The following is a 10,452-nucleotide window of genomic DNA, read 5'->3' on the forward strand; positions in this document are numbered from 1 at the left end:
TATATATAGATACATATATTGAGGCATGGCTGTGTGGTAAGAAGCTAGCTTCCCAGCCACATGGTTCTGGGTTCAGTCCCACAACATGGCACTTTGGGTAAGTGTCTTTGAACTTTGGGCCTTACAGAGGCAATGACTGGTGACCAAGACCTTTGGCAATATGTTGTGCTTGAGAAGACTTGTGAAGTCAAGTGAAACTGTAGTCATGGCCAATGCAGGTGGCATGTGGAAAGTACCTTTCAAGTGTTGGGCTTCATGGAGGCAACAGCAAATGATTGAGACCTTTGGCATTATGTCGTGCTTGAGAAGAAGACCCATCAAACCAAGTAAAATTACGGTTGTGACAGATACCACTGTCACACAAATGGCACCTGTGCTGGTGGCATGGAAAAGCACCCATTACACTCTGATAGTGGTTGGCATTAGGAAGGGCATCCAGTTGTAAAAACCATACCAAATCAGACGAGTCTGGTGCAGCCATTCAGCTTGCCAGCCCTGATGAAACTGTCCAACCCATGCCAGAATGGACAATCGATATTAAATGATGATGATGATGATGGTGATATATATATATATATATATATATATATATATATATATATATATATATATATATATATATATATATATATATATAGCTTACATGACCCTAGTAAATTGGATGAGAGAAATAAGTGAAGCTGGTGATCATAAGAGTTAAGTCCCTATGTGGAAATGCAACTAAGCATGGATTTAAATAGGATATCTCAAAATTCAGCTATGAAGTGGCTTATTTTACTGTTTAATTTGGGTCATTAGCTGTATTGTAATAGTTAACATACTATGAAATCATGGAGGAGAGATCAATTCTTATCATTTTGTCACTTTCATATATTTTTTTCTGTTTGCATTGATAATTAATGTATAATGCACAAATAGGTTCTATATTCGAATTTAGTAAGAGTATGTGTGTATGTGTATGTGTGCGTGTGTGTATGTGTGTGTGCACGCATGTGCATGTGTATGCATGTGAATTAGCTATGACTTGGAATGTAATAAAATATCAATTGTACCATTTTGATGATAGGATATTCACCACACCACTGTTTACAAACATAAATTGGATTGAATGTTAGACATTCATAACAGTTTCAATGTCATTTGCTAAACATCCACTGTTCATTTACTGATCATTAATTAGGAGCAAGTGTTCAGTTTTAGGCTATGATTTTATTCAAAATATATAGAAATTGTAAATAAAATGGCACCTGAAAATATGTAACAATCTCTCTTTTTGAGTAAAAAGCTTTATGTGTTAGCAAGTTACTAAAACTTTAGAATTTATTGCTCTAATGAGTCCATGTTTTCATTATTGTAACTTACTGAATTTTCACATCTTTTAATGTAATTTCTGGGATCATCATTAAAATTTTTCTGTTATGAAGAACTCTGTGCTTATAAGATAACAATTTGTGCACCAAGTTTTAAAGTTCCAATCATTCTAGTATTTAAGCAAACATGATCTTATATTTAATTATTTTTCTGCAAAGCATGTAATTATTTTCACAAATACCAAGTGTCAAATAATTGTTTAAAATATCAGGATCTCATGTACATTTTTATTCTTTTATTTTGTAGGTTACCAGTGAAGGTCCATGTTTTCAGATGAACAAGAAGAACCTAGAACCTTGTGATATAGTATATAACACCTAGAACTGAATGAAATCGTGTGAGCAACCTAAGTCAGTCTCCTTGACATAATTTCATGGACACTTCTTGCAAGCACTACAGATTTGAACTAAATATCTGATGCCACCATAACATTATTGATCTCTGTTATATGCTGTAATTACATTGTTTTTGTATTCACAGCATCATAAAATTCTTGATTTATTTTTAACTTTCATAAATGTCTATCTATAATTAAACATTTGCACCAATGAAGTAAACCCAGTTAAATTTCTGTATTTCTTTCCTCTTATACGAATCATCATCTGTTAAACATAATATGGAGATTTAATAATATGGCTATGAATATCATTAATTTTTTGAATATATTTTGGAATAATACCTTAAAAAAATTTTAAGAATTTGAATTCATGCCAATTTTCTACAAATGAGCAGCAATTATAATTGGGTTTTTGTTCATGTTAAACATATTCTTGAAACTATTTACAACTTCACAATCAAAGTTTGTGATATTTATTTTACAGAAGTTCTTTATATACTTTCTATTTTACTTCACTAGGATCAATTTATTCAGATTTCATTCTGTCACATTTATATATATCTATACATAAATTCAGAATTATAATCCTTGATATTATCAAGTTTCAAAATCAGTCTTTTCAGCCCTTTTGAATTCTTGGTTAGTTTTCTTCTAAATAATCAAATTGTATATATACCAGAATTCATTTTTTCTTCTTGCTGATTATGAGGCTATATTTTTCGATACGCACATCTAACCATTCTTTCTATAAGGCAATACCTCACTATATATGCTTTTCCATTATAATATACATTTTACTTACAAAACAAACAAAAAAAAAGGAAGATCACTGTATATATATGGAATTTTGCCAACAACAATGCATGTTAGTGGTGTTCCAATGTTAAGGTTGTCATTGTTTGTGAACAGTTACTACATTGTGCCTGCAAAAGTGCTTGATTATTCTTGCTGCAGATAATTCTCTGAAATATTTAATTTCTGACCAATTCCATTTTACTGCTCAAACAAATCTTTTAGCTTTTATGTTTTGCTTGTTTCAGTCATTGAATTGTGGTCATGCTGGGGCACTGCCATGAAGAATTTTAGTCAAAGGAATCAACCCCAGTTCTTATTTTTAAGTCCTTGTGCTTATTCTATTGGTCTCTTTTGCCGAACTGCTAAGTTATGGGGATGTAAACACACCACCATCAGTTGTCAAGCAATGATGGGAGACAAGCACAAATACACACAGATATATACAAATATACGACAGGCTTCTTTCAGTTTCCATCTACTAAATCCACTCACAGGGCTTTGGTCAGCCCAAGGTTATAATAGAAGACACTTGTCCAAGGTACCAAACAGTGAAACTGAACCCAGAACCATGTGGTTGAGAAGCAAATTTCTTACCACACAGCTACACCTGTACCAAATTGCAACCAAGAATGCACCAAATGTGTAGATTTTTTGCAAATGTACAATCTTTATGCATTAAATATTTTATCACTAGCTTCTATTTGTTTTCTAGCTAACAGAATACCTATGAAATTTATTTGCTTTCAATTATCTTTAATGAGATAGAATTTTGTTTCTTTTTTTATATTATAAAAGAATGTAAATAGCTTTTCAAGAAAGATTAATTTCTTCTTATTATAATTTGATCACTTGGTCAATTCATCATGTGTGTGTGTGTGTGTGTGTGTGTGTGTGTGCGTGTGTGCGTGCGCGTGCGCGCGCGTGTTTATGCGTGCGTGCGTGCATGTGTATGAGTCAGTGAATGAAACAGGCTTAAAATAAGGTATGAATTGAAAATTCTAAATTTTTTTTCTGTAAGAATGTTCAGGTCATATATTCTATGTTGTATTGGTTTTCCTTGCTAGAAAACGATATTTTTTCTTCAATTTACATCCATTGTTTTTAATGCAGAGTTACATCCCCTAATCCTGGGTATAATACAATATTTGCAGTAAGATTTGAATTTATGACTAACTGATTACCACCTCAGTACATTTACCTTTATATCTATTTTCATAGTACCTATTTTACTCTGCCTTCATTTTGCTTCACACTTTTATTAACTCAGTAAATAGAGATGAATTGTATTTTCTTTAGACATTATTTATCTTTTCTGTTAACCATTTCAATAGAATTTGATTTAACTTTTTTCTAAGATACAAGAACATTCAAATCTAAATTCGAGAATACATATTTGTAAAAGAAACCAAACTTGCAGCTTGTACATAAGTAAATGCATGTGCAAATATTTATCCAGATTCCACAGCATCTCTCTTATACCTTAACTACAGAATGAATAAATGAATTGATATTTAAGTGATATTTTTTTGTGCTTTAGTTGGATGAAAGCATATACCTTGGTCTGTATAGACTCTCAAAACTTGTAAAATTAATGAGTTTATATTCAGCTTGTACATCGGTGTCAATATATATAGAAAGGCATGGACAAGAAAGAAATTCTAAAGTATTGACTTTCTGAGAAGGAATGAGTGAGTATAGCAGTTAAGGAGGTGTGACACAGTATGGTTGGCAAGAGGAGAGACAATTATTTGAGGTTGACTTAAGAAGATGGTGGTATGTAACTAGCAGTGACTCTACTTTCATAGTACTAGAATAGGCAGTGAGAGGATATGTATTTATAGACCAAAGTTTGCTGACATTGAGTTGGAGAATGAATCCTTGTCATTCATTTGGAAGATCTTCTGGATATAATCTTAGGATGTGTGTGTGGAAGTTATGTCCTACATGTGGGAAAAGTAATCCACTGTGAGGTTTACTTGAAATTTGTAGAAGGCCCACAACTGATCAGAGTTGAAGTATTTTTTGATCCAGAATAAGAAGACCAGTCACTGGAATGCAGTTTTAGGTATACTCATATATGAGGTGGTATCAAAGGGCTCCCAGATTAGTTATGTTTAATAAAAAATAGCTTAACAAAGTTTTAACATCATCTTCTTTGAAATAGTCACCTTATGCAACAATACACCAGTCCCAATGTTCTTGCCACTTTTAGAATTAGGCCTGAAAGTTGTTTTCCGAAAGCGAGTTGAGGACCTTCTGCAGTTCACTCTGGATCTTGACAGCAGTGTTAAAACATTGACCTTTGAGCTGTATTTTCGTCTTGGGGAAGAGATGGAGGTCTGCAGGTGCTAAATCTGGCAAATAATGCAGGTGCAGAAACAATACCATGTTGTTTTTGGTGAGAAACTCATGAGTGAGGAGAGCTCAGTGACAGGGTGCATTGTGAAGAATCCAATTCTTTGTGCTTCATGGATCCGGCCACTTTCGCTGAATGTCCTCCCCCAAATGCTTCAAAATGTCACAGTAGAACTCTCGATTGATGGTCTGGCCCTAGGGGATGAATTCTTGATACACAATACCATGTCTCTTGGGATGACACTTGTGGCAGGTCTTCCAGGGATATTCTTCCACTTTTGAAACACCCATATCACTCGAAGCATGCTCAATGTCTCTGTAGTAGACTTCCCAAGTTTAACACAAAATTTCACATTGGCTCTTTGTTCCTGTCCATGACAAAATCACAGACTACAGCATACACACAATCACAAAAACATGAATTTCAGAACTTGCAAAGTAAACACAGCAATGTCACTCAGCACAATGCTTCAGGGAGGTCACTGCTAACTCTTACTGCACACACAACCATGTGCTACCATCTATTGGTGCACTACAGAACTAGTCCAGGGACTTCTTGATGCCACCTTGTGTGTAAGGATCAATGGGAAAGATCATCAGCGATTGTAGGTTTAACATCTGTTGTAACTTTAAGGGTTTTAACTGTGTTGTCCAAGACTAGAGAGGTTGAGTTGTAAGATTGTTTCTTCGACTTAGTTTTAATCAGAGAATTTACACAGAAGGATTACTTTGCATTAGGATTGGTCACAATTTAACATTTTTGAAAAATAGCAACACTTCAAATGTGGAAAAAAGTTAGACAGAAATTCAAAATTACATTAATTATGCAACTAAAATGGAGTCAAGAGATATAGCAGGGCCAGAAAATTATTCAGCACAGATAATTGTGTTCAAGTAAGATTACATTGGATTATTAATCTCATATCTGCCAAATATGAGATTAATAATACAATATAACTACAATATACTACAGCTATACACACACACATGCGCATGTACATACTCATGCACACACATACACTCTTTCTTTCTCTCTCATACACACACACAGATCCACACTCTCTCTCTCTCTCTCATACATACACACACACACACACACAAGTTGTGCAGGATTGACTGGATGAAATTAATGACATTTAGTCTGTGAAAGATGGTTGAGTGTTTGAAACAGTAACCAATGCACAATGAAGTGGTAACTGTAGATTTATATTTTTATACTTGCTGTGTCTGAAGGTAAGGGTAGTGCAGAACATCCAAAATTAGTGACTTTGATGCGGTTAATGTTCCATTTAATATGTTGTAAGGAGGGTGTAAGCAGGAAGAAGAAGGCTGGTGTTTTGAGGGGGAAAGTCTAGGTACAGTGGTTAGTTTCAGATTAGATGGGATGGATGTATTAAGAGTGATTAGAAGTGAAGAGATGACTAGGTCACTGATGTCCGAATGGTGAAATTATGAGACCAGCTAGTTTTGAGTAATTGAGAATATTAAAGTAGCAATATAAAAGACAGAGAGAAGAGACACTACATTTGTGGGCCAGAGACTGGTGCCTGTCTCTCAATGATTGTCATTTCGTCAAGTGGATCTTTTGTGGATGTTTGTGTCCATACTAGCAACATTGTTCCAGATGTGGGAACAGTATCCAGTGTGAACTTCACATGATGCCTTGTGGATTGTCAACTGGTGAGGGTCTGAAATATTTCCTAGCTCTGAAGAGAACAACTAGTACTTGGGACTTGGTTGTAGCTTTGCTAAGGATGTGCTTTCATCAAGAGAAATGCTTGGTCATAGTGAAACCCAACATTTGAAGGAATTGAAAGGGTACTAGCAGAGAGGGAGTATGATGCAGTAGGTTTTTCTTGATATTAGAAGTGCTGACGTTTTCCTTTTTTTTTTCTATTAAAAAAGAGAAAGTTAGCAGCGATCCTCTGAAAAATCCTCTCAATGACCCCGTTTATTGAAGCAGTGCAAGTTTTGCTCTATAAAGTCATGTTTACATGCGGATGACCCATGGTTGGAGAAAGTTAGGGAGGTTTAACAGGTTATGTTATCTGTTTAAGAGTGAAATTTGTTGGATGTGGGGTCAAATAGATTATTGATGTATAGACAGAAGAGAGTGAGGTAACAAACGTAAATCTTGGATAACACCAGAATTGATTGAGAGTGGAGCACAAAAAGCTCCAGCACGTGTCATGAATAGCATCCAAGAAATGAGATGATTGAGCCCATAGACAGGATGTTTAGATAGGTAATCATATGCAAAAGGAGTAAAGGCACAGAGAATTGGTAAAGTGTTCCTCTAGAGTAACTCTTCTTGTACTTCTTCATTAGAAGCAAATAATGGTTTCCAAGCAAAGTACTGTCATGAAGGTCTTAATTGAGGAGGAGTACAGCCTGTTTGATATCTGTAGAAGGTTACATGTTGATTACAGAGATAACACCATGGATAAGAGCAATGTACACAGATGGATAAAGAAGTTTAAAGAAAAGAAAACCAGCACTGAAGGCAAACCATACAGTTAGAGACCATAAACTGGTTTTTTCACGTGCCACCAGCACAAGTGCCAGTAGGGTGACGCTGGTAACGATCACACTCAAATGGTGCCATTTACATGCCACTGGCACAGAAGCCAGACAGCTGCTCTGGCAATGATCATGCTCGAACGGTACTCTTAGCGCTCCACTGGCACAATTTCAATTTCACTTGCCCCAACAGGTCTTCGCAGGCCGAATTTAGTGTCCAATGAAGGAGAGGTTGGCATGGGTGCCAATCGTTGAATTTGGTTCGATTTCAATTTCACTTGCCTCAACAGGTCTTCGCAAGCAGAGTTTAGTGTCCAATGAAGGAAAGGTACACATAAGTGGGCTGGCTTGCTGAATCTTCTCACGCACAGCATATTTCCAAAGGTCTTGGTCACAAGCCATTGCCTTGGTGAGGCCTAATGTTCAAAGGTCGTGCTTCATCACCTCATCCCAGGTCTTCCTGGGTCCTACCACTTCCACAGATTCCCCTCAACCACTAGGGTGTGGCACTTTTTCACACAGCTATGCTCATCCATTCTCGCCACATGACCATACCAGTGCAATTGTCTCTCTTGCACACCACAACTGATGCTTCTTATGTCCAAATTTTCTCTCAAGGTGCTTACACTCTGTCAAGTATGCGCACTGACATTACACATCCATCGGAGCATACTGGCTTCATTCCTTGCGAGCTTACACATGTCCTCAGCAGTCACAGCCCATGTTTCACTGCCATGTAGCATGACTGTTTGTACACATGTGTCATACAGTCTGCCTTTTACTCTGAGCGAGAGGCCCTTTGTCACCAGCAGAGGTAAGAGCTCTCTGAACTTTGCCCAGGCTATTCTTACTCTAGCAGCTACACTTTCAGTGCACCCTCCTCCGCTACTAACTTGGTCACCTAGATAATGGAAGCTATCAACTACTTCTAATTTTTCTCCCTGGAATGTGGCAGAAGTTGTTCTCTGCACATTTTCAGTGTTTATTGCTCCTGAGCATCTGCCACATACAAAACTATCTTGCTAGTAAGCCTTCCTTTGATATTGCTGCACCTCTTATGTGTCCATAGCTTACACGGGGTACATCTTATAGAGTTTCTACCTACGCCTTTTCTACAAATCGAGTGGGGCCATCTACCTGAAAGGGTTTGTGTTTTGTCTACCTCCCTACTTATTAGGACTTTGGTTTTAGCTAGGTTGAGTCATTCAGTGTCACTATTAGACAATAAATGTGTCCGCTTTCTGTTGTTTTTTGGTGGTGCAAAATCACTCTCGTCACTGGAAATATTTAATGGCTATATATCTTCATGTGTACCTTGAATAAAATTAACTTCCAACATTTGCATACAAACACACCTACAAAAGCCATACACTACTTAATCATACGTCCAGTGGTGGATCTACTGTAAAACTAATGAAGCTTAAGCTATTCTTGCCTGTACATATGTATTATGTATACTTTGTACTTCATTATGTCGCACTCTGTTCTTTCTTTTTCCGCTGATATTTATATTTAAACATGTCAAAACACATGGCCTATCTGATTTTTAGAGGATCAATTATTGGAACATGGATGGTTGGAGTTTTAATAATTAAAACTGCTGAATTGCTTAATGTTTTGAGAGGAACAGGTTCTAAAATTATGTTGACTTTCTAAAACCAAGGTAAAACCAGCTCTGACAAGCATAATTCTGGACAGACTAGTGAAACATATTGTGCCTAAAAACCATCAAAGAACAGCTGCAAGAGTGACAGTAGAGCTGAACCACTACAATGCCAAACTTGTATAAACCAAAACCATTTGTCATGACCTCTATAAAGTTGGATGTTATAGTTGCAATTGCTGAACCTTTCTTGTCCCCACTAACATTGACAAGCAGTAAAAATGGTGTTTAGATTGTTATAAGTGATCAATGACTGAAAGGAACAATGTAATCTTCTCTGGTAAATCATCTTTCATTTTTGTTTTCAAATTTGAGGCAAGTTTATATCTGGAGTTAAACCATAGAAGCTTTAAACCCTGACAGTTTGGCTCCTAATGGGAAGCATGGAGATATGTCTGTGATGATTTGGGCAGTCTTACCAGATTTCTCTTGACCCTTTAGTTTTTTTACATAGCAGAATTAATACCAGGGATTAACTGAGTATTTTGGCTCATCACATCCATAAATGGTACAAAAATTGTTCTTTAATGATAGTGCAATCGTTTTGGAGGATAATGCACCAATTCCCATTGTGAATGTTTTTCAAAATTGGTATGAAGACACAAGAATGAAGTAGACCACTTGGACTGGCTTACACAATCACTTAATATCAATATAAGTTAACATTTGTGGAGCATTTTGGAAGAACATGTGAGAAGCTGGTTCACTTTGTCACCATTACTGAAAGAGCTAAAACGGGTTTTACTTGAATAATGGCTCAAAATTCCCACCAAATCTGTTCAGAACCTGTATAAATCAATTCCTCAGTATATTAATAGCTGTGATTGATACCAAAGATGATCAACTCTGGTCTGCTCACTTAGCCAGTGAGATGGCGTCATTCAAAAGCTACTACAATGCAAGGAAATGCATTGTGACCTACAATGTATAACAATGCCCAATAATCTGGTCAATACAGTGATACAGTGATGAATCTGGTCAATACAGTGATACAGTGATGTACCCAGTAATTCCTGGGGATAAAGATGTTCTATTGAAATGCCGGATCTTTTTTAAAACGGGGGCCACATTTTTCATTAACGAAACACTTTGAAACTTGGAACACTGGTAGAATGTGTCATATAAAACATCTTTTTCTCTTAGTCTTCTTAAAAAAAAAAAGAAATCCATAAATTATTCCATGTTAAAGTTGTCGTATTTCTGTAATTTCAACCAATCACTGACGTCCATTCAGCCGATATACATTAAGTGCCGACTACATAAACAAACGATTCTGAAACAATTAACCCTAACCCTAACCCTAACTCTAACCCGAACCCTAACCCTAGGGTTAGGGTTAGGGTTAAAACAAATTTAAAATGAAAAAAGCAAATAAAACGAAGGTATGGAGATTAAATACACTTTACATCGC

The 10,452-nt window shown here is 36.2% G+C and overlaps 1 protein-coding gene across 5 annotated transcripts in view; it reads left to right on the forward strand.

Annotated features, from left to right (window-relative positions):
* The window catches only part of LOC106879981 (uncharacterized), a 263,310-nt gene extending 259,292 nt beyond the window's left edge, over positions 1 to 4,018 (forward strand). For all 5 annotated transcript variants that reach the window (XM_052968292.1, XM_052968290.1, XM_052968293.1 and 2 more), the window contains one exon: positions 1,618 to 4,018. In XM_052968292.1, the coding sequence (XP_052824252.1) occupies positions 1,618 to 1,628 (11 nt within the window). In that variant the 3' untranslated portion in view covers positions 1,629 to 4,018. The remainder of the gene's footprint in view (positions 1 to 1,617) is intronic.
* The last annotated feature ends 6,434 nt before the right edge of the window (positions 4,019 to 10,452 follow it).

The sequence above is a fragment of the Octopus bimaculoides genome, chromosome 5, assembly GCF_001194135.2.
Source record: "Octopus bimaculoides isolate UCB-OBI-ISO-001 chromosome 5, ASM119413v2, whole genome shotgun sequence".
Lineage (NCBI taxonomy): Eukaryota > Metazoa > Mollusca > Cephalopoda > Octopoda > Octopodidae > Octopus > Octopus bimaculoides.